This window comes from Malaya genurostris, chromosome 3 (genome assembly GCF_030247185.1).
Source record: "Malaya genurostris strain Urasoe2022 chromosome 3, Malgen_1.1, whole genome shotgun sequence".
NCBI lineage: Eukaryota > Metazoa > Arthropoda > Insecta > Diptera > Culicidae > Malaya > Malaya genurostris.
The window spans coordinates 303655225-303681042 of NC_080572.1; the positions used below are offsets into that span (position 1 = coordinate 303655225).

At 40.0% G+C, this 25818-nt stretch overlaps 1 protein-coding gene across 2 annotated transcripts; it reads right to left on the reverse strand.

Annotated features, from left to right (window-relative positions):
- Positions 1-355: 355 nt before the first annotated feature.
- On the reverse strand, positions 356-25818 carry LOC131437460 (DNA polymerase theta). Of its 2 annotated transcripts, none has more exons than XM_058606829.1 (8): positions 25166-25818; positions 24225-25109; positions 23104-24165; positions 10162-10897; positions 8914-10100; positions 1944-2053; positions 1344-1884; positions 356-1287 (listed from the first exon to the last, which is right to left on the reverse strand). In XM_058606829.1, exons 1-8 carry the CDS (start codon positions 25706-25708, stop codon positions 496-498), a joined length of 5856 nt encoding a protein of 1951 aa, XP_058462812.1. In that variant the 5' UTR covers positions 25709-25818; the 3' UTR covers positions 356-495. The 2 variants fall into 2 exon arrangements, with proteins under 2 accessions (XP_058462812.1, XP_058462811.1); XM_058606828.1 differs by having other exon boundaries at positions 24225-25112.

Consider the following 25818-nt stretch of genomic DNA (forward strand, 5'->3'; position numbering starts at 1 on the left):
TGCGATCGCAGGCTTTTGCGTAGTTTCCGGTTTCGGCTGAGTAGATTTTCACAAATTTAGAGTCAAATGAAAGGTTTTTTTGGCCTCATATCATGTGAAGCATGGAAAATGGAAATAAAAACGAAAAATTCCTATGAACTTGAGGTTATGCTAATGTATGCTCAAATTTTTTTGTTCTTATTCAAAATTCAAAAAAATAAGTTTTTTGAAGAATCCCTTAGTAATATTAATGAAAACATGCGTTATATGAGAAAGGCATTATTACACCACTAGGTGCATTTAAACAGGTTTGATATTAAAGAAGTGAAAAACAATTTATTATAAATAACTACACGAAGTTACAGAAATACACTCACAGTTTCAGAAAGTAAAATAAACATACGTATTTTATGTGCATGAAACAAATTTGAACAGATCACTCTGAACACTCACATATCACATCAGTCTTCTGATCTCGGGACAACACGAACCAAAAAAAATTCTGTACAATTAATATTACACCTGCATCTCCTTCAGTTGACCCCAGCAGGGTCCCATTTTCACCTTCACCCTAAGCGGCAGACTGAGCTTGGCACAATTCTCCATGCTGGATTTCAGAATTTTAGCTATCTTACGCGCTTGCTCGCTAGGCACCTCGAAAATCAATTCATCGTGCAAATGTAACACCAGCTCAATCTGGCCCAAACGCAGTGTCTCTCGATACTTGCGAAGATTTCGCATCATCCGCAAAATCGCATTCTTCAGGATGTCCGCAGCGGAACCCTGCACCGTTGTACAAACGGCCTGCCGTTCCGCTTCGGCTCTTTTTTTCGGATCCGTACTATGAATTGCCGGCAAGTAACGTCTTCTCCCGGTTAACGTTTCGATATAGCCTCGTTCTCTAGTAATTTGTGTTACCTTGTCCGCATAGCGACGTATATCCGGATAAGTGGAATGAAATTGCTCCATCAGTGTACGAGCCATGTCTTCGTCGACGTTCAACTCGGTGGCCATCGATTTGACACCCATGCCGTAGATAACACCGTACACAATCGCTTTGGTGCAATTCCTTAGCTCATCTGAAACATGATTTTCATCCGGAATTCGATTCCATTTGGCAGCAATGCTCCGAAAGACGTCCTTCCCAGCGCTCATCACCGCCAGCAGCTTTCGATCCTGAGACAGATGGGTTAGCACACATAACTCCAGTTGGCAGAAGTCGGCCGAGAGAAGCACCCTATTTTGATCCGAACAAGCGAACGTGCTGCGACAGCTGAAAACTTCTACATTCCCCGGTTCAAATTCCACCTGAAACGAAAATTTTATTGGTGATCATACCTTTTTACGAACTATCGTATTCATACCGTGAAATCCTTGACCACGGTTTGCAGATTTGGTTCATGCATTGTAATGCGCCCAGTAGAAGTGAAACAAAAGCTGGTTCCATATATTCGCTTGGCGTTGCGAACCGATCGATACAGCGGCTCGATCGTCCGACTTAGATTACTGTCAATTTTCCTGTAAGCAATCACAAGCGCAGCCAGCGGAGAATCGATTCGTTCCAATACCTGACGGGTTGTTTTTGTGCGTCCATAACGATCGCGCGGTACCTTCAACACACCTGCGACTTCACTAGCCGAGCCGAAGTCCAGTTTACGGCCACCATTCAGTTGCCGTACCCGTTCCGCGATACGATCTTTCGCCTGATGCAATCGATCGATCAATCGACCAAGTTCGCAGCCGTCAACAGGGAAGCCAACAAGTTCCATTCGTGTTAACGTCAAATGCAGTGGCATTTCTCGGCTGGAGAATGTAGTCAATACTTCTTGCGGCCGATCTAGGTGCTCGAACTGTTCGAGCTGTGCTGTGATCATATGCTGCACGAGGAAGCTCTCGACGGTGCATCTACGAAAAAGGGGAAATACATTAAGCTTGTCGAGCGAAAATGTAGAATTCGTCGGTACCTGATTCGTGCATCGATTGCACTCATGAAATGCAACGCTGGACCAGCAGAACCCGGACAACGACCGGCAAGTTGACTTATGGACGATAACTCAGGACAGTATTGCTGAACCTGCAATGCAGAACTGGATTGAGAAACAATCGACTTATGAAAACGCAATCCTAGCTATTTGGCCTAACAAGCATCGGCCATATAATGTTGCGAAATGGTCAAAATATTAATTTTTTAATCCTGAAGAAAGTTTCCCATGATTTTTATTATCGGTTAGCATCATCCACAAAGATTTAGTCACACGCAGAGTATCCATATACGGTGTGATATGGAATGGAATGTTATCTTTTCCATAAAAGATAACATTCCATTCCATATCACACGAGCATGACACATCAACGATTGGACGATTTCGAGTGCAAACCTACAAATTATTAACAGTTGAGAAAATGATTAGAGAATGTCGGAGCATCGGTACTATATGTTAGGAGCGGCTTCAAACAGAGTCTGTTCTGGTATTCAGCGGCTGAGTATGAAATGCTGCATCCCGTCTAGCTAAATCCAAGGTGGCAACCCCACCAACGGAATCGTCCTAGTGCTAGTTGGGACGTTAAACAGAGTAAGCACGATGATCCTCCGGCGAGACAGGGTGTTGGCGTAGGCCTAATAGGCCGCCCGTAAAACACCTATTACGAATGATACAGTAGATAATACGACCCGGAACAATCGGCATAGACCCACGCGACGAAATAAGGACTACGATTGGAAACTTGGAACATGGAATTGCAAGCCGCTAGGTTTCGCAGGCTGCGACAGGATAATATACGACGAACTAAATCCTTGCAACTTCGACGTCGTAGCGCTGCAGGAGCTTTGTTGGACGGGACAGAAGGTGTGGAAAAGCGAACATCGAGCGGCTACCTTCTACCAAAGCTGTGGCACAACGAACGAGCTGGGAACTGTCTTTATAGTGCTGCGTCAGCGAGTGATTGGGTGGCAGCCGATCAACGCTAGGATGTGTAAGTTGAGAATTAAAGGCCGTTTTTTTTTAAATTACAGCATCATTAACGTGCACTGCCCACACGAAGGGAGACCCGACGACGAGAAAGAAGCGTTCTACGTGCAGCTGGAACATGCCTATGATGGCTGCCCACACAGAGACGTAAAAATTGTCAAGCGCAGGTAGGAAGGGAGGCAATGTACCGACCGGTAATCGGGCCGAACAGCTTGCATGTCGCATCGAATAACAACGGCCAACGATGTGTCAACTTTGCGGCCTCCCGAGGAATGGTAGTCAGAAGCACCTTCTTTCCCCGCAAGGACATCCACAAAGCTACCTGGAGATCACCTGACCAACAGACCGAAAACCAAATCGACCACGTTTTGATCGACGGAAAATTTTTCTCGGACATCAACAATGTTCGCACCTACCGCAGTGCGGATATAGATTCGGACCACTACTTGGTTGCTGTATGCATGCGCTCAAAACTTTCGACGGTTACTACCCAACGTCGAGACCGAACGATGCTGGAGTAGTCCAAGATTACGCGCAGCAGTTGACAGTGGCACTACCAACGGAAGAGCAGCTTGGTGCAGCTGCTCTTGAAGATGGCTGGAGAGACATCCGTTCTGCCATAGGTAGCACTGCATCAGCAATGCTAGGTTCGGCGGCTCCAAACGTAAGGAACGACTGGTTCGACGAAGAATGTGAACAGTTAGTGGCCGAGAAGAATGCAGCTTGGGCGAGCAAGCTGCAACACCGGACGCGAAACAGTACAGACAGGCGCGGAAAAGACAAAGCTCGATATCTAGTAGAAAAAAGCGCCAACAGGAAGACCGAGATCGCGAAGCGATGGAACAGCTGTTCCGTGCTAATGACACAAGGAAGTTCTACGAGAAGGTGAACCGTTCGCGCAGAGGCCATGTGCCACAGGCCGATATGTGCAAGGACACCAACGGGGATCTTCTTACGAACGACTGTGAGCTGATCGAGAGGTGGCGGCAGTATTTCGACGAGCACCTCAATGGCGATGTGGCGGAATACGAAAGTGGCGGCGCGGTAACGAACTTGGGAACGCGAGCGGAGGACCGTTACCAAGATCTGGGAGGACGAGACTTTACCGGAGGAATGGATGGAAGGAATCGTGTGTCCTATCTACAAAAAGGGCGACAAGCTGGATTGCTGCAATTACCGCGCGATCACTCTGCTGAACGCCGCCTACAAGGTACTCTTCCAAATCTTATGCCGTCGACTTTCACCGATTGCAAACGAATTCGTGGGACAATATCAGGCAGGATTTATGGGCGAAGAGGATAACCGGTCTAATCAGCGTTTTGTAGATAGTTAACTTTGTACGACGGCGAATTTTGCTCGATTGAAGCGTCCTGCGTAGTCCAAAGTAAGCACGATTTCCTGACAGTATGCGTCTCTGAATTTCTCTGCTGGTGTCATTATCGGCAGTCACCAGTGAGCCCAAGTACACGAACTCGTTGACCATTTCGATTTCATCACCACCAATCAGAACTCGTAATGGGTGGCTGACGTTATCTTCTCTCGAGCCCCTGCCTTTCATGTACTTTGTCTTTGACACATTGATGTCTAGTCCGATCCGCTTGGCCTCAGCTTTTAGTCCGATGTACGTATCTTCCATCTTCTCAAAGTTGCGTGCTATAATATCAATATCATCAGCGAAACCAAGTAGCTGGACGGACTTTCTGAAAATCGTGCCACTCGTGTCTATCCTCGCTCTTCTTATCACACCCTCCAAAGAAATGTTGAATAGCAGACACGAAAGGCCATTACCTTGCCGTAGCCCTCTGCGAGTTTCGAAGGGACTCGAGTTTATCCCCGATACTTGAACAACGCACATCACTCGATCCATCGTAGCCTTGACCAATCGTATCAGTTTGTCCGGGAATCCCTAGTCGTGCATGATTTTCCATAGCTGTTCTCGATCGATTGTGTCGTAGGCTGATTTGAAATCGATGAATAAGTGATGCGTGGGCACATTATACTCGCGGCAATTTTGCAATACCTGGCGAATGGCGAACACTTGGTCCGTGGTAGCGCGCGAGTCCTGGACAATGCTGGCGGAGGATCAACGCACACTAGGTGTTTTTGAACGGAACGTGTTGCGAATCATCTTCGGCGGAGTGCGGATCGAAGACGGTACGTGGAGAAGGCGAATGAACCATGAACTGCACCAGTTGCTGGGAGGACCAACCCTCGTCCAAACGGCCAAGGTCGGGCGGTTACGGTAGGCCGGGCATGTTGTTAGAATGTCAGAGAACAACCCGGTTAAAATGATCCTCGATAACGATCCGACCGGTATAAGAAGAAGAGGCGCGCAGCGGGCAAGATGGATCGATCAAATTGAGGACGACCTGCGGACCTTTCGCAGCTACCGAGGATGGCGACGAACAGCCATGAACCGAGTTGAATGGAGACGGCTCCTGTATACAGCAGAGACCCGCGTGGTCTACGACTGAAAGAATAAGAGTAAGTAAGTAAGTGAGAAAATGTTTAAAACAACACATAAAATTTCGGGAATGCTCATTAACTGTAATTTTCAAGGCTATTATGCTTATTTCAAGCTTTGTTACTCTGAAAAAATGAAAAATTTAGCTACATTTATTTAAATTCAAATATAGCTTTCTTAAGTTATTGAGTATTAGTTTCCACATATAGTCCAACCTTTCGTTGTTATTTCGAGCAGCAGCGAGGTCGGACAGCAGGTAATTAAAAACGAAGAGACGTAGCCGCATTAAACCTTTCAAAATCACAGTAAGTTAGAACAAATTCTATTAAGCAGCATGTTGATCTGTTATGTCAAATGATCATTATGCCAAATAACCACTATACTGAATGACGTCATGCCAAACCGTATTATGCCAAACGTGGACGCCCCGTTCATGGGCAATAAATTTCTGGGGAAAAAGCTTTGACTTTTTGTATTCTGGAGAATACTTTTCTGGGAAAGAGTTTTCTGGAATAATGTACACTCTGGGAAGTGCTCTTCTGGGGAATGGTTCATTCTGCAAGAAATTTTCCGATGAAATGGTTTTCGGGGAAATGTTATAGAATCGATCAAGATCTCAGTTCATGAATTTAGTTATAGAATTCTCAACCGAACTTATTTTTAGGACCCAAATTAAATGTTGAACTGAATGTTTGAATTCCGAACCTGAATCTAGGAACTGAAATCAGTTCCAAAATCCAGTTCCAGAAACCAAGTTCCTAATTAAATTCCATCATGCAAGTTCTGAATTTTGGAAATGAATTTTGGAACTGAATTTAGTAATTAAATTCTTGAACTAAATTCAGGGAGAAACTCCTGGAACTAACTTTTTAAAGTAAATTCTGAAACTGAGTTCAGGAATTAAGTTATGATTCAGAAGTCTGTTCCAAAATTCTTGTTCGCAGTTCAGATCTATACCTTTGTTCGAAAGTCAATATCTTGAATTTGGTTCCACAATTCTGAAGATGAGTTCCTATATCCGAATTCTAGATTAGAATTTCGAACTCGAATTAAGGCACTAAATTCAGTGAGTCAAGAAACCAGTTTGAAAAATCTTGTTTCACAATCTATAATTAGTAATCAGTCCCAGAGTTTTAGTTTTAACTTTTGGACCTGTATTCTTGAACTAAATTCTGATAACCGCCCCGGATGTAACGTTTTTTTGGAGCGGCTCATCAATCTTTGGGAAATCTGATTATAAAACAGATTTGAGATATGAAATTAAAATAAATTTTTTCATGAATACGACTTATTTAACTATGGGGCGCCTTTTCAAAATTAGACATATGGAAGAATGGGCAGAACTTAATCGTGAATATCTCGACTTGTATTAATGACAGCAACATAATTCTTTCATTATTTCATCAAAACTATGATCAGGAATTTAGGATAATATTTTGAACAGTGTGAGATAACCGGAAACAACTCGAAAATTAAGTTTTTCAAAATTTGAAAACAACGCGGAAAACTCTTTTCTTTCGCTTGAATTTTTCGCACAAGGACGACGATTTAAAGGTAATCAGGCACATATCTTCAACTGAACGTTATAAAACGGGAACCAGGGTCGAAAATCGATCATTTCTTCTTGTGGGTTGGATGGAAGCAGATGTCGGGGCGAGAAGACGCATTCAAACAGCGGCATCGGAGAGCGCACCTTCTGCGTGGTTAAAAACCTCAAACGCTCAGGTCGTAGTTCTCATTTGCCTTCCGGTCGTCAAGACGCATTAAACCAGTTTCGCATCATTTGGCACTGCGAGCGGATGTGTTGCGGTTTGTACGCAAAGCTAGTTTCAACTCAAACAAGAGCGATTGCATCATACAACAGAGCTTCTAGTCGTTTGCATTGGAGAGAAAGAAAACGAAAAGTGGACAGTATTATATAAAATTAGCCTTAAGATTACTTCTTTTGCTTCGTGTACTTTTTATATCACAGGCCTATTGTATCAATTCAGCAGTTTAGAGTTTTCTTTACTGTGAACGTTATACCTCAATACAAATCATATCAGTATCGTACCCACGGACAACAGGTCAGACTGGAAACAAATGAAGGATGTCAACGGTATCCATCGGAATTCGAACTCAACTCGTCACTCTCCATCACGAACGCTTTCATAAAAGGTTCTTTTCAGAGTCACCTCTATTTTATTAAAAAAAACTGTACTGGTTATTTCATAATATTTAATTGTGTCTCAGAATGTTTAATGTAACTAATCTGTACTATAGTCTAGGTGCATCGTTTAAAATTCTAGTAGTGAAAAGGGGCAAAGTTTCACAATTCACACAGTCGATCAACTATCAATTCGAATTCGAAAGTATAAAGAACTCGTGTCAGTTTTATTCGTATTCGCGACATCCAGTTATGTCTCTGACATTACACACCCGTACTTTTTTAACTCTACCAATGCCGTTGGTTCAGTAGAAAATCTGAGGAAGTATGTACATTTAAGTTGATTTTATCAGTTCTCTAATTGTTCTCACTGAAAGATCCTTCTCTGGACAGATCCAGCCTTAAGGCTGTGTAGCACCAGGCTGAAAAAATAAATAGATAAGAAAAAATCCACTGGGTCCCTACTACTTTGTCGTAAAAGGCGACAATTGCTGGATCTTCTTTGTTTGTACTGGATTATGTTATTATGCAACAATTCTAGACCAAAACCCAATGTCGGTCTTTATGTAAATATTCTTCAAACAGCAATGCGTTACCTTTTTGGTATTTAAAATTTTTGGTTAGGCAGTGGATTCAAAAATAGTTTGGAATCGCGCTAGTCGACAATTTTTCAAAAGCGTATCGTGTAGCGAGTTTTCAGCAAGATTTATATATTGAAACATAACACGATAAAAAGCAATCCTTGTAGCTACCCAGAGCAATATGATAATCATTCAAAATTTTACTAACATACTACCCGATCCGACGCATGTGGAAATGCAGAGGATTCTTCGGTTCATAGTAGAGATGGGCAAAACAGTTCATTTCAAAGAACCGTTCAGTGATGCAGAGTTCTATTAATAAAACTAGTTCTCGAGAGCCGTTCGTTCGTTCATTCTTTTTATAGTTAATTTGCCTGTTGAATGACTAACCGAGATCTCAATTAGAACTGAGGTTTCGTAGATTAAAAAAGGTCCACAACTTTGAACTGAAGAACTACCGTTCTCAAAAAAAAAGAACTATTGATCATTTATTCTTTCAAAAGAACTAGTTCTTTTGAACCGTTCGCGAACGAATTACCATCTCTAGTTCATAGCAGCAACAACAACATTTTGCAAAATGTGAAACAATGTGTTACTCCCAAGCGTGTTGCTTCGCAAGAATATTCTGCTACCTAAATTAGTCCAGATCAATAAAATAGATCTTTTACAACCGTGAACACAGAAAAGTACAAACCACCGATTGGTGTCAAATATAATTAATTTATCAGATAATAAAATTATAATGGAAGCACCTCCCTGTAATACAATACTAACCATCGCCTGCAGTGGGATAACTTTGTCCTCGGCTTGCAAAAGCCAGTTTGCAACTTTCGGGTCACGCACATCAGCCAAAATTTCGTAATCTTGACTGAGTAATCCGCTCCGGTACACCATTTTGAGTTGTTCTTTTGCATCAAAAATATTCACCGTAAGCGTGTCACGTCGTAACAAATCACAGACAAGTTGTTGTTTCGAACTGCATTCGATTGGACCATCCTTTCGCAAGTTCAAGTAATATGTCACATTTTCCGCTTCATCGTTACTTCGCTCAGGTAGCGTGAAAGCAATTCCACTAATGTAAAGATTGTCGTGAAACACGAACCGATAGGCTTTGAGAATTTCATTCTCTTCACCTTTCGTTGGCTGATTGATCAACAGATTACCACCGATTACCGATTTGGTGCGATCAATTTTACCAACTCCAAACGCAACACTAACCGAATTCACTTGTTCTAACTCTTCACCGAACCGTTGAAAAAGGGTCAATTCAGCACACAAATCTACTATGTTCAAACAATCGTATTTCCCTCCCTGACTGGTCGAAGTTTTGTCATCGCTCAGCACGTGCGAAAAATTCATTATGAGCGAATTGTGAAATTTTTCAATTTCACGATTACTGTCTGAATCGGAAACTTCGAACGAAACTATCGACGATTGTTTAGGATTCGATAGATCATTGTTTTTTTCTCTCTGTTCCAACATTGGCACATTCTCGCTTTCGCCAACGGAGGATGCGTCCTGCTCTTCCTGGTCGGACTGATTCTGCCAGTCAGGATTACGAACCCCGGTATCCAGTTGAATGTAGTCGCGGGCTTCTTTGACTAGCAACTGAGCCGCTTCGCTCACCGTCATCCCGGCCCGGCCAGTTACGTGCAGATTTCTTAGGTTGGTTCTTTTACGAGCCTCGAACTCATCTTCACCTTCCCGTTTCTGTTCCGTTTGAAAGCTAACGCTTCCGTACAGAATCCGTTCCACTAACAGTGGATCCGCATTGGCCAGATCCACCAACCCGGTGATACCACCGTTGAATAGCATACGTGCTCGCTGTCCGTTCAAGCTGGCAATTCGCATCAAATCGAGTAGGTCGGATTGAATGCCGAAGAATAGTCGTTCTTTGAACTGCGATACAATCATTGCCAACAGATTCCAGTTAAGTGAAGTGCAAAATGCCGTTACAATTCCTGTTGATTTTGAAAGCAGAAGATAATATTGAAAGTCAAACAGAAACGGCACGGTACTCACCAGCAAAAGTAGCCGCCACTTGCTGTAAACTTTGCAAAAGCCCTCTCGTACAGACGAATTCCTGTGCAACGGCGCTCAACGGTTTTTCGTCCACCAGCTCTTTGAGTGCCAGTGCAGTATAGAACCGCTTATGGATCTGCAGGGACTGATAGTCATCTGAGCCAACGTTTCCGCGCAACGCCTTCACCAGGAAAGCCTCCCGTACTCCCACCAGCTCCCCAACCCGTTTCATCGGTTCGGACAGTTTTTCCCACCGTGTCAGGTAAGCCATCCAGTCGATACTTTGCCACTGGTAACTTACGGAGTACGGTGTAACCAGATAAATGGCATGAAGCTCTGTTTCCAGCACAAAACACTGCCGAGATTTCTGCAGTTCGCTAAACAATAAGAAACCATCCCGTGGTGGCATTGAAGCAGCTAGACAAGCACTGCCAAGCTGCGTGGCTGTTAACAGAATTTCTCCGGTTTCAGCACTGTGCTGCATCCGGATAAACTCGTACTCCAGCAAGAATTGAACACAGTTCGCTATAGGATTCACGTTCTCGGCATCACGATCACTACCAGCGGCGGCCTGCATCACCTTCCGCTGGCTTTTTTCCAGTGAATCAAAATCAAAGCTAAACGGACACTTTTTCTCGCAACTATACAGAGTACAGTTGACGAACGTTTCCAGTTCACGTGTCGTGCTGGCCATACCGGATGCGATGATCTCCAGAATCGCGCGCTTCAGGTGGCTCTGAAAGAAAAAAATACGATAACCTAATGAAATTTCATTTAGCTAAAGACCTTAGATCTAACATCGATTATTATTCACGTAAGAAATATATATTTTGAATTTAAGCCAAGTTTGATAGAAGTAGCTTATCTCTGTAATTATGATGGAGAGAAAACCTTGATACATTTTTATCACAGAAAACATAGGAGACAATTGAATACTTTTAAAAAAGGCGGATAGGTACTGTCATAGACATAACTGGGGGACGTGAATACAAAAAAAAATTTACATACTTCTTTCACACTTCAAAATTTCGATTATCGGTCGTATCGGTTGATTGATTGAGTGAATTTTACTACTTTTACTGCTTCGAGTTCCAAAATTCAGATTTGGAGTTCAGATCTATAATTTAGTTCCAGTTAAGACACTGAATTTTGTTCTAAAATCTGGTCCAGAAACCAGTTGCAAAGCTCTATCTAAACAATCTCGAATTAGGATTTAGTTCCAGAGTCTTAGTTCTTAATCTGAATATCTACTCCGGAACTGAATTCTAAAACTAAGTTCTTTAACCAAAAATTTAATTCAGAATTCAGGTGGACCAGAATCCAGGTTCTGAATTCAGTTTCGGGATCCAATCCAAATGAGGTTTTACACCACGTAGGTCTGCTGTTGCTGCTGTTGGTGGAAGAACCTCACCCCGACATCCAGTTCCGTCTAACGCACTAGAAGAAATGAACGATTTTCGATCAAAGTTTACCTTTTATTCTCGTTAAGTAGAACATCGGGACTGATTATATACCTGACTACTTTAAAGCCATCGTCCGGGTGCGAAAACGGTCAGCAATGATGAGTTTTCAACATTGTTTTCGAAAGTTTTAGTTATTTATGGTTATCTTACACTGTTGAAAATTTAAACCCAGCGATCTTGTAAAAAACGGTTACGTTGAAAAAGTCGCCTATGCTTGCTAAATCATCGATAGGTGTTTCAGTTCTCTTTCTCATCTCATCCAAGTCAGTCGATAAAACAAAACCGCTTATTTTCGGGACAGAAGAAACCAAGTACAGTATTGTGTAGTGAATAATAGAACGCCCTCGAAATGAGTGAACCAAACGAACAAAAGCTACCGCCGACACGGAAAAATACAATTGTTGTTGACTTCAGACAGTGCAAAATTCGACGTTCGATACGAGAACTTGAAGGTTTGCTTAAGGAGCAAATGCATCTTGACATTAAACGTGTGCATTTACTTCAATGCAATAAGATCAATAATGTTGTTTATATCCAGTTCTATAACAGTTCGGCTAAAAAGTTCGTATCGTTTAATAGAAACACACATTTTTTTGCCAAAATTCGTTTTTATTATTCAACATAATTGCCATTAGAGGCGATACCGCGATTATAGTGATCTTCCAACTTTTCGATACCATTTTTGTAGTACGATTTGTCCTTTGCCTCAAAATAGGCCTCAGTTTCAGCGATTACCTCTTCATTGCTTCAGTCGGTGTTGAACAGTCGTTCGCACCGCACGCGTATAGCTCTTGGCTCCTGGAATTTTTTTCTGGCTACCTAGAGTTTCATTGATTCAAGGCTTCAGTCTTTTTCAAGGCTACCTGAATCACTAACTAAGTGACTAAGTGATACAAAGAGTGATATTAGAGTGACTCAGAAATTAATCAGCCTTTTTTAAGGCTAGCTAGGAGTCTAATCGAAGACTAATTTAGCCTAGTTAATTTAATTTAAAATTTCATTAATTTCAAAAATGCCTGCGTCCAACCGGAAAGGCAACAATCCGTTATTCAACATTTTTCTAATAACATTCACGATCTTATAGAATCTGAATGTAAAAATAAAAGACAACGGACGGATTTCCCTTCCGTTGATTCTATGCCGTCTAACAATATTTACGAGATTCTTCCTGAATCCGATTGTAGCGACATAGAAGAAAATTCTTCAAAAATTCCCAAAATGGACGCTTGTCGTTCTGGGAAGAAACATCAATCTATGCCACCAGTGACGGTGATGATTTCCGACTTCAAAGCATTCCGTACTGAGCTTTCTACTTTTCTCCCGGAAGTAAAAGTCTCATTTCAAATCGGACGAAGAGGAGAATGTCGAGTCTTGGTGGATGGATTGGAAGATTACGAACGTCTTATTCGATATTTGTCCGAGAAACTTCATAAATTTTATTCATATGATACAAAATCAGACAGACCCTTCAAGGCTGTCTTGAAAGGATTATCAAATGATCAAAGTATTGATGAAATTAAAAATGAACTAAAAGAATTGCTTGGTTTTGCCCCTTCCCAAGTAATACTTATGAAAAAAAGAGCGAATGGTACTTCTAAACCACGCTCTGGAATTTCCCATGAACTTTACCTAATACACTTCAATCGAAGTGATGTAAACAATTTGAAAACTTTAGAAAAAGTACGTTTCATTTCCCACATTAAAATTCATTGGGAACATTATAAACGGCATAATCGTATTGCAAACTTAACGCAATGTCGTCGTTGCCAAGGCTTCGGTCATGGAACCAAAAATTGTCATATGGATATACGGTGTTTGAATTGTGATAAATCGCATTCGCAAGACGTATGTCCAATGAATGAAACCACTGATAAATTTTCATGTTCAAATTGCAATGGAAATCATAAATCCAATTATTTGAAATGTCCTGTCAGGGAAAAAATTTTAAACGCTCGTTCGCTTCGACAACAAGTCAAATCAACGACCTTAAATTTACAGAACATACCTGAAAATCAGAAAACCGTTACAAATGCCACGCCTAATTCCGCCTGCCAATTCGTCTTCTAACGAAAACAATTTATTGACAGGTAGATCGACCTCGTCATCATCTTCTTCTAATGTCAGTTATGCTGGTATATTAGGTAGAAATCTATCACCTATTTCTTCCAATGTAAATAATCAAAACACAGGACCGCCTTGCAGTTCTTCTTCTAACGAAAACAATTTATTAATAGGTAGACCGGCCAAATCATCTTCTTCTAATGGCAGTCTACCTACAAATATTCCTTCAATGCCATTCGCTTCTTTAAATGAAGTCGATTTAGGCGATATAACTGAAAATAAAATGATCTACCTACAAGATCAACTTTTTTAAATGATCATCCAAATGAATTCAACTTCATCACTTTTTGAAGCATTTCAAATCGGATGGAAATTTGCAAATAATATTATAATGAATTTAAAATTTAACAGTGATGTTAAATAATTATTTGAATATTTTAAATTGGACTGCTCGATCTTTGAAATCGAGTGAAGATGAATTTTATAATTTTCTCAAAGTTCACAAAATTCATATTGCCATTGTGACAGAAACTTTTCTTAAACCAAATGTAAAATTGAAAAGTAATCCACATTATGTGGTTCATCGATTTGACAGGTTTACTGGAATGGGTGGTGGAGTTGCCATTTTTGTCCAACGGCAAATTAAACATCGAATTTTACCTTCTTTCAATACTAAAGTTATTGAAAGCTTGGGAATCGAAGTTGAAACCATTCATGGAATTGATTTCATCGCTGGAGCATATTTGCCATTCCAATGCACCGGCGAACAAGTAAATTTCTTTAAAGGCGATTTGCAAAAACTTACAAGATATCGATCGAAATTTTTCGTAATAGGGGACTTAAATGCTAAGCATGTCCAGTGGAATTGTAGGCAAAATAACAGTAATGGTAAAATACTTCATAATCAACTCTCAGCTGGTTACTTCACAGTTCTTCATCCCAGTAATCCTACTTGTTTCTCTTCCGTGAAAAACCCGTCTACAATTGATCTGGTTCTAACAGATCAAAGTCACATTTGTAGTGAACCGATTACTTATGCTGACTTTGACTCAGATCATCTTCCTGTAACATTCAGACTTTCCAACGAAGCTTTAATTAATCCAATTAGTTCTATATTCAACTATCATAGCTAATTGGTTGGATTACAGATCTCACATTGAAAATCATGTGGATCATGAAACTATTTTAGAAAATTCTACGGACATCGACACAGCAATAGATAATTTGAATCATTATATTATCGAAGCTAAAAATCTTTCAGTTCCCAAAGCTCAAACTAAATTAAATTCTCCTATCATCGATGACAATCTTCAACTGCTCATTCGGTTTAAGAATGTTCGTCGACGACAATATCAACGTTCTCGTGATCCTGCTATGAAAAACATAGTTAAGGATTTACAAAAAGAAATTAAACACAGATTTACTCTTTTGCGAAATGAAAATTTCGCTAATGAAGTTGAACAAATTAAACCATATTCTAAACCTTTCTGGAAACTTTCTAAGGTTCTTAAGAAACCTCAGAAACCAATTCCTGCTCTCAAGGAAGGAAATCAAATACTTCTTACAAATGGTGAAAAAGCTCAAAAACTTGCTCAGCAGTTCGAGAGTGTTCACAATTTTAATTTAAACGTTGTGAGTCCTATTGAAAATGAAGTCTCACTGAAATATGATCATATTTCAACCCAAGTGTTATCACACGATGGCATTATTGAGACGAATTTTGATGAAATTAAATCAATTATTAGGAAACTCAAAAACATGAAGGCTCCTGGTAATGATGGAATTTTTAATATTCTTATTAAAAATCTTCACGATGTTGCCTTGAGACTCCTGGTTAAAATTTTCAACAAGTGTTTTTCATTAGCTTACTTCCCAAAACGATGGAAAAACGCTAAAGTAATTCCTATTCTCAAACCTGATAAAAACCCAGAAGAAACATCAAGTTATCGACCAATTAGCTTACTATCTTCTATCAGTAAACTGTTTGAAAAAATTATCTTGTTGAGAATGATGTCTCATATAAATGAGAATTCAATTTTTTTACCAGAGCAGTTTGGATTTCGTCATGAACATTCAACTACTCATCAACTTGTCAGAGTAACGAACATGATAAAAGCAAATAAATCTTCTGGGTTATCCACTGGAGTTGCTCTTCTAGACATAGAAAAAGCATTCGACAGTGTTTGGCACAAAGGTTTAATAGCAAAAATGTCTGATTTCCAGTTTCCTATTTATTTGATCAAAATGATTCAAAATTATTTAACTGATCGTACTCTTCAGGTTAGCTATCAGAATTGTAAATCTGAATTGCTTTCCGTACGAGCCGGTGTTCCGCAGGGTTCGAGCGTAGCTCCAATCTTGTATAATATTTTCACTTCGTATCTTCCAAATCTACCCGCTAGTTGTCAGAAATCTCTATTCTGTGATGACACAAGTCTGTTAGCCACAGGTAGAAATTTAAGAGTGATCTGCAGTCGCCTACAAAGAAGTTTAAATATTTTCAGTGATTATCTGTCAAAATGGAAAATTAAACCAAATGCAGCAAAAACGCCATTAATTATATTTCCTCATAAGCCAAGAGCTTCTTTTCTTAAACCAAACAATAGTCACATTTACAAATTGAATGGCTTGGAATTGACATGGTCTGATCAAGCTAAATACTTAGGTTTAACGTATGACAAAAAACTCACTTTCAAGGATCACATTGAAGGAATCCAGGCAAAGTGTAATAAATATATTAAATGTTTATATCCTCTTATAAACAGAAATTCTAAGCTCTGTCTAAAAAACAAATTGTTAATTTATAAACAAATTTTCAGACCAGCCATGCTTTATGCGGTACCAATTTGGTCAAGCTGTTGTTCCACCAGGAAGAAAACGCTTCAAAGGATTCAGAATAAAATTCTGAAAATGATTCTGAAGCGTCCTCCCTGGTTTAGTACAAATGAGTTACACAGACTCACAAATATAGAACCATTAGATGTAATGTCACATAATATTATAAGCAAATTCCGACAAAAATCGATGCAATCTTCAATTGAATCGATTCGCTCTCTGTATTAGTTAGTAAGTTAGTATATAAGTTCCTTTTCCCCATTACACAATACAAGTAGGTTTAGAATTTTCCCTACACAAAAATCTCAGAATTGCGGAAGCAAATAATGTCTTCATGGTAATAACCAAATCATATATATAATAGGGCTGAACACCCAATTTAAATCTTAATAATTTAATTTTAACTCATATTCCAATGAATAGTTATTTAAAAAAAAATAAAAAAAAAAAAAAACCTCTTCATTGCTTCTAAATTTTTTACCAGCGAGCATTCTCTTGAGGTCTGAGAACAGGAAAAAGTCACTGGGGGCCAAATCTGGAGAATACGGTGGATGAGGGAGCAATTCGAAGCCCAATTCGTTCAATTTCAGCATGGTTTTCATCGACTTGTGACACGGTGCATTGTCTTGATGAAACAAAACTTTTTTCTTCTTCAAATGAGGCCGTTTTTTTTAAATTTCGTCCTTCAAACGCTCTAATAACGCTATATAATAGTCACTGTTGATGGTTTTTCCCTTTTCAAGGTAGTCGATGAGAATTATACTATGCGAATCCCAAAATACAGACGCCATAACCTTACCGGCCGATTGTTGAGTCTTTCCACGCTTTGGATTCGGTTCATCGCGTGCAGTCCACTCAGCTGACTGTCGATTGGACTCCGGAGTGAAGTGATTGAGCCATGTTTTGTCCATTGTTATATATCGACGAAAAAAATCGGTTTTATTTCGATATAACAGCTCCAAACACTGCTCAGAATCATCAATTCGTTGTTGTTTTTGATCGATTGTGAGCTCACGCGGCATCCATTTTGCACAAAGCTTTCTCATATCCAAATATTCGTGAATAATATGTCCAACACGTTCCTTTGATATCTTTAGGGTGTCAGCTATCTCGATCAACTTCATTTTACGGTCATTGAAAATCATTTTGTGGATTTTTTTCACGTTTTCATCGGTAACAGCCTCTTTTGGACGTCCACTGCCTTCATCGTCTTCGGTGCTCATATGACCAGTACGAAATTTTGCAAACCACTTACGAATTGTTGCTTCGCCCGGTGCAGAGTCTGGATAACATTCATCAAGCCATTTTTTGGTATCGGCGACACTTTTTTTCATCAAAAAGTAGTGTTTCATGAACACACGAAATTCCTTTTTTTCTATTTTTTTCACAATAACAAAAGTAGCTTCACTCAAAATGCAATATCTCACAAACTAATAATCAGACAGCTGTCAAATTTATACACGTATCTTTTGAAGGTTGGTACTAACTGAAAATGGTATGGATTTAATTCTAGTGGCGCCCTCTCATAGGAACGATACGAACTTTTCAGCCGATCTGTTAAAGAGTTGGATGCAATTCAATTCACTAGAGACAATAATAATGTGCACTATGTGAAGCATTAAAATATCAAGTACAACATTCCAGTATATATAGAAGATAGTGCTATAGAAGTGCGTGTGCATGATCTTCCCTCAAGCGTCATCGATCCTTATATTCGCAAAACTATGTCCCAATACGGAGAGATTCTCTCTGTCGAATAAGAAAAGTGGAAGAATTTTTCCCCGGTATCCTAAATGGCGTACGTTTGTTACGCATGCGCTTGAAGAGGCCTATACATTCTTATGTGACTCCGTACAAATCACTTGTTACCTATGACAATCAGATGGCCACATGTCAATATTGCCAAAAAGCTGTTCATTACGGTAAGCCATGTGATAAACTGGACAAGGACACAACCACGCCAAAGGACAACGGTGCTTCCTTCACACAAACCCCAAGCAACCCCAGTACATCTGTGACAGCCACCAACAACAATGAAACCATCCAACGTATCCCCTATAGAACAAAGTACACCAGCTGCAGTTAGCAACGTACCATCCAACCAACCAGTAACTGCAAACAATGTACAACAAAACGAATCTACAGCAACTAGCAACGAAATCAACAACAATACCACCGATGCGGCGATGAATGACGAGACAAACCGCGAACAAACTGCCCCTCAATCCTCGCAGGAGGAAAATGGAAGCTCTTCTCCCCCTAGAAAAAGGGTGACAACGAGATCCAACACAAAAAATAATTTTGTTTTTCTTTTTTTATTTTTTTTTATTCCAAAATATATATTAAGGCACACTGCGTTTAATTTTTTTTCTTTATTGGGTGTCAAAATTATTGCTTACTAAATGTCTGCCGGCATACATAGGACTGTTCTAGAAAACCGTAGTAGGCAGGAGAAAATGTTCTGATATCGTTCACCAGTTGATGGATTGTGTGTAATGGAGTACAGGGTCCGCCATGTAACTTTTTTTTTAAACATGCAATAAAACACAAACGGTTCATCCGATTTCAAAACTTATTTTTTCATATTAAAGTCCAATCCTTCCGGTTAATTGTGGAATATAATTTCATTCAAATGACTGCCTCGGTCGGTCTAGTTTTTTAGTACATTTTCGATTGTATGCAGCTTTATTTCAGCTATGGCTGCACGAATGTTGTCCTTCAAGGATTGAATTGTCTCTGGCTTGTCCACATAACACTTATCTTTGGCAGCCCCCCAACGATAATAGTCTAACGGCGTCAAATCACAGCTCCGAGGCGGCCAAACGACATCCGAATTTATACTGATAATTCGATTTTCGAAGACTGTGCGCAGAAGATCGATCGTAGCGTTGGCTGTGTGACACGGAACGCCGTCTTGTTGGAACCAAATGGTGCCCAAGTCTTCCTCTTCAAGTAACGGGAAGACCCAATCGCTAATCATGGCGCGGTAGCGCTCGCCATTGACCGTGATGGCTCCTCCTGCTTCATTTTCGAAGAACAATGGCCCAATGATGCCGCCAGATGAAAAACCCGCACCAAACCGTCACTCTTTGAGGATGCATCGGCTTCTCCATGATAACGTGCGGGTTTTCCGTCCCCCAGATGCGACAATTTTGCTTATTAACCGAGATGAAAATGTGCCTCATCCGAGAAGATGATTTTTTGGCAAAAATCGGCGTCTTCTTCAAGCTGATCGCAAGCCCAGTTGGCGAACTTTGTACGGTGTCATACCAAGATCTTTATGCAAAATTCGTCTCCGAAATGTTCAATTGTTGAGATCGACGCTTCACTGATGTCCTTGGCGTCTCACGCACACTCTCGGCAACAGCAGCGATATTCTCGGTTGTGCGCACTGTTTTTGGCTTATCACGCGTTGGTTTGTCAATAATAGTGCCAGTTTCTCTCAATCTTTCCAAAAGAAAACGCACATACGGAGCTGACGGCGCCTCTTTTCTTCCCATTTTCATACGTAATTTTCGCACACATTCCGCAACATTACCATGATTTTTAAAGTAAAACTGCACTATTTTCACGCGTTTCTCAAACGTATACACAACCATTTTCGTTCAGCGGAAGGATAAAACTAAGTTTCTGTCAAATCAGAAGTGACATTAAGGTTACAAATGTCGAAATAACCGCTAGTTCAAAAAGGCGGGTGGGTAATGTCAGAGACATAACTGGATGTCGTGAATACGAAAACAACTGACATGTTCCTTAACACTTCCGAATATCAATTGTATGAATTATGCAAGCATTCCCCTTTTCCACATTTTTCGCAAAAACAAAGAAAGCTTCACTTGATCTCGATTACTGTGAATTTCACACAGCGAAAAGTGCAAAAATCTAACCAAACTGTTCTTGATTTGCACTAAACTGAGGATAATTACCTTCGATTTGCGAACAACAAATCCTAATAATTCTTTAGAAAACTTTTAGAGCCATTAGAACGACTGATTTTGTGTAATGCTCTCCACCGTTGTTTTTTCACAAATGCTAATGACTAGCAGCTGTGACGTTGTGCATCTAGTTGTGCAGACGACACAAAACACATCTGCTCGCAGTGGCGATAGAATCCAAACTGATCCAATTTTTGTTGAGAGGCTTGTTTTTACCAGATTTCGTTTGTAGCTTTTTCACTAATGGGCGGTCCTAACGGCTATAAAAATAGCCGCATACAGAATTTTTATGTTGATTATTTCATTTCGGATTTGCATAATTTATTGAAATCAACTATCAATATGCTGTAGGGATTCGTTTCTTGCATTCAGAAGGACCAAATTGAGGAACTCCCTGCGATATTCACCACTTTTCGGAACATTTTTCTCGAACGATTTGTTGTACAGCAGCAGATATTTTGATCTCTTCCTCTGAACGCGTTCTGATTGGCTGGTGTTGACATGGGTCAAATGAGACAGGTTTTTCAATAGTGTACTATTGAAATATTTCAATGCTGTTGCTATACAAGTTTAAATTGAAAAATTTCGATTCTATTGGTAGTTAGATTATATAAATCCTTTCACAGATCACTGAGCTATGAGCTATGAGCTTTACTTCTGTGAGAATATCGATTTTTGTGACATTTTTGGTAAATATAAAATAAAAATTTTTGAAAGTTTAGCTGTAAGTAAATTTAGTCGGTTGGTTCACGAACATTCTTGAATGCGTGCTTAGCTAAGTCACACAAAAATCTAAGATTCAAAAATTTCTGTAAAAATACTATTTTTTTTGAGATTTTTAGTGAAAATGATAGAATTTCCTGTTAAAAATTTGAATTGAAGCAATATTCAATCGATTGGTGATCAACAATGCCTAAATGTTCGATATGAATTTCATGCAAAGTGTCAAACAGGTTTAATTTTATTTCAATTTTAAAATTTCTGTGAAATATCTAATTTTTGGATTTTCTTTAGTAAATTTAAAACTATTTTTTCCCGTATATTATAGCTGGTAGCAAATTCAATCGATTGGTGTACAAAAATGCTTAGCTATATTTAGCATTCTTCGAATACTTCTAATATTCTAAAATTCTCAGTAAAGTTGAATTTGATTTCGTCTAAAACATATAGCTGATGTCAAATGCAATCTATTGGTATATAAAAATGTATATGTCGTCGCTTTGAATTTAAAGATATGTCGAAAATACGAAGTTTTCGATAATATATGCTTGGACTTTTGGTTACGTTTTTGATCATAACATTCATTAACAAAGTGTAATTGAAAAATTTTCTGTTCCATTTATGTTGCGATAGACGTATCTGTCTAATGATAAACAAATTTTAAAAATCGGACTTCTAACAGCTAGATATGGTCAGCGAAAGTAAGCGTTCCCACTTTTTTTCAACAGACTTTAGTTAGAACTTTTTCTAATAACTTTGAATAGAATATCCGAATGAATTTATCTTTCTAATGGTAAAAAAAAGTTTTGAAATCGGTCCAAAAATGGCTAAGATACAGTCAGTCAAAGTTAGCGTTCCCACTTTTCATGGTACCCTTGGTAGTCTGCGTAACTTTTTATCCCCTTGGTATCCGGAGTGTTAAATAAAACCACGAAATATAATACAACCTGCCCACGTTTCAGGAATCAGGATCCTGCCTACGTTATTTTTTTTTCTTTTCTAGTATTGGTTCAATAATTTGACTTGACGACATTGGGCCGTATGAATAAAATGTAGTAAAGTCTCTTGTTTGTAGTATTTTCTCAAAAACAAAGTCCACAGAGTATAACGCGGTTTGGTATGAATAAAAAACAAGTTCGAACATGTAGTTAATGCTACTTCCGAATTTAAGCATTTACTGCATATCGTATCGACACAGAGCCGAAAAAGCTGGCATAAGCATGCACAAAGCAAGAAACGTACTTACATCTGTAAAAATGCCACTTTTTTAATTTCTGTACTTCACTTTATCAACAAACACACGAGTAGCAACCTCTAGAGCTACCTACCGAAAACTTGTAGTAAATATTACAGTTTGTAGCATGTTTTCACAGGAACGTGATTCACATATAACATTTACTACTGAAAATCAAGCATGCTACGTTTTATTCATACGGCCCATTGACGGACATAAGAAACATGTATGCTGTTCATTTGGCGCCCATACTTAATTGAACATGTGATTCGAAATAATGAAGCTTATGGATCAAGTAGGCTCAGTAAAATATCCATCAAAACAGCTCGTTGCGAGCCAAACGATTTTATTATGTCGTTTTCGCTTGATGCCAAACCTAACCCAGCTTCCACTCTAACTGCTGTCAAACCGTTTGTTTGAAGTCAGTTTCGAATCTAGTTTCAACGTTGTTGAACTGAAAACCGAGTTAGTTTCGAACCTGGTTTTTAAATCAGTTTTACTCAAACCTCCTTTGCTAAGTGCGAAATCAACACAGTTTCGTGGAAAGTGTTTGTTTGATGAAACTACTTATTCTAAATCTTTCTGAATACTATTCAGTTCTTTTGAAATTTCATAAACAAACTAATTGCTATTTAATGATAAATTTGTTAAATAACGTATCCTACACACATTGAAGTAACTAAACAGTACTCACATATCCATCCCCGTCCAGACAGGAAGCGATAGGTTTTAGCTCTGCGTTCACAAGCCCCCAGCCGGCTTTCGTATTTTGTCCATCGCACATCAGTATCGATTCTCCCAGTACGTCTCGTCCCTTCCGTCCGGCTCGACCGATCATTTGCCGATAAGTCAGTGGATTCATCTGAGTTCCACCGAAAAGTGGCGTCCGGATAATGACCCTTCTGGCAGGAAGATTTACGCCACTGCTGAGAGTGCTGGTTGCAACGATTATTCTTAGCGTGCCACTTTTAAAACAGCTTTCGATTATATCCCGCTCGTCAGCCGTAAGTCCAGCGTGATGATAGACACATCCATAGCGTGCGGTTTTACCCAGCACAATGTCCAAACCGGTAGGACAATCTTTCAGCAGTGCGAGTGCTTCCTCTATTTTATTCTGATTCATTTCTGAGCGGAGTTTTACACCCAATTCGGAATCCGATTTCTGCAACGTATGAATGAACTCAGCCAGATGCAGTGTTAATCGTTCACACCAATCCTTCGAGGGACAAAAGACGATTACGGAACATCCTTCCAGAATCGTTTCCAAGCATAGCTGCGCAATGTTATCTTGATCTCGCATGATCCCTTTGAACAAATCAGTGTCCAACTTCCGAATAAGTTTTCCCCGGTTATCGTAAATGCCGGTGCCAAGTTTAACCATCTCTTTTAACTCAATCGGACGGAAATCCGTTCGAAATTGTTCCGCCTGCAGCCAATCCGTTAGCAGTTCCATGTTGGGTAAAGTCGCAGACATTGCCACGATTTGGATCCGTTCACCCAGTTTAGCACCAACATACCGGATCTTTGTCAATAGCAACTCTAGTATGTAACCCCTGGAAGGATCCGCTATCAAATGGACTTCGTCAACAACGATTAGTCCGAGACTGGACAGTGTTTGCTGTTCCAGTAACCGATTCACGATCGAATTTGCTTTTTCGATGGTACATACAGCAACATCCACGCTCTCGAAACCTCCTGGTGCTGTGTGACCTCCGAAAAATCCTTCCACTCGAATTCCCGCAGGGGAAAGAATTTCCTGTCAACAAAATGAACCATTTAGTAATTCATAAATGATCTGAAAGCCTGCGTCATTACCTGCAGATAGAACATTTTCTCCCGTGCAACCGCAACGAAAGGTAGAATGACGATCGCTTTCCGTTTCCTCTCCACAACGGTTTTAGCAACCAAAAATTCGCTTACAATCGTTTTACCACCGGAAGTGGGAGCACTGTAAACTAGATTTGCCGTTTCCAGGATCACCTTGGCATTGGCTAGACAGTCCGACTGCCATTGAAATAGCTCCGTAATGCCCTTCCTTGCATAGGCTTTCGTGACCGCTTCCGGTAGGCCCCAACTGGCCACAAGTCGAAGATTTTTATTTTCGTTTAGCGACATTGGCTCATTGGAGGCATTTTGAGTTTTCGCCGAAGGACATAAAAAGGACGATGACGCAAGGACCGTCGTGTGATTGATTGATTCATTTTCAACGGCACGATTATTCTTTTTTAAGGTTTCGTGAACAATATTTTTTGAGCGCTCTAATTCCTGACTGAGCAAATTCTCAATTTTTTGTCTGCTTTCATCTGAATCGGCAATGTGAATTTGAGTAAAGTTGACATTTTCTACTAGCAGAGAAATATCGTCAGCTTCTAGATCATCTTCTCCAACACGCAACGGTTCTTGGAGACCGGAAAATTCTAATAAATCTTCACTACATAAGAAATTGTTCATCGTACTACTAATCAAAGGTTTCATATCTTTGGCTGGCTGAGCGGGTGCCTCAAGGGTGAAGACACTCTTGTCAAAAAGGTCATCGAAGCCGTTAGATTCCCGAACCGTTGCTACCAAGCTTTGACTTCGAGGCTGTAGATCCATGGAAAATTCACTGCTTCCGAAAATATCCGCATATTCATCACTATGACGGGACTGCTTCGATACTGGTGAACCGATCACGGTTGGGTCTTTGAACTCGGTTACCACCTGCTAAAATAATGATAAAGTTACCGTTATTTTGCTAAAAAATTTCGAACACAAACCGAAGTTTCAAAAGCAATATCCGATTCTAAAAGCTTCGAAATATTAATTTCTTTCTGTGCATGGTCTTCGCATTTGGCAATTTGTGGCTTTCCAGACAATCCGTCGAAGCGAATATCACTACGGAACAAATCCGAAAAATTGTCTCCATCGAAATTGAGTTGCTCCCTACTCTCGCTGCGAGCTTTTTGTTTTGTTTTCTGTTTTTCTTCCGCTGCATTTAACGTCATCGAGTCGGATTTGTTTCGACGAAATCCTTTGCGGGAACGAGATTGAGTACTAACCGTTCTCAAGCGTTCCCGCACACTTTTGTGCCGTGTTTCGTTACCATTTGCACGACTTGAATTAGTCGGAGATTCATCGATGACTTCCAACGATCGCTGTTCGTCACTGCTTTGTCGTTTGTTGACTTGACTTGACCGTGTCGTACATCGGTCAGCATTGGAAATTGGAGTAGTCGAATGAGATGCGGGTTTCGCGGCCTGTTTTTCTAGAGACTGCAGTGTGTGATCACTCAGAAAAAGTGACTGTGAAAATTCTGCCATATTTATTACAATTACACAAAAGAAAACAATACAATAATACACTTAATTCACAGAAAAATGTACAATAATTAAAAACTACTAGCAACGACCGTTGAACAGGGCACGATCGC

What these genes read in the sequence shown, in the direction of transcription:
- LOC131437460 (XM_058606828.1), bottom strand. Translation starts at nt 25,708, where the DNA reads ATGGCAGAATTTTCACAGTCACTTTTTCTGAGTGATCACACACTGCAG. An exon ending in AGTGGCGGCTACTTTTGCTG is followed by an intron (nt 10,101 to 10,161) that starts GTGAGTACCGTG and finishes CAAAATCAACAG; the next exon opens with GAATTGTAACGGCATTTTGC. An exon ending in CCGTGGTCAAGGATTTCACG is followed by an intron (nt 1,288 to 1,343) that starts GTATGAATACGA and finishes TTTTCGTTTCAG; the next exon opens with GTGGAATTTGAACCGGGGAA.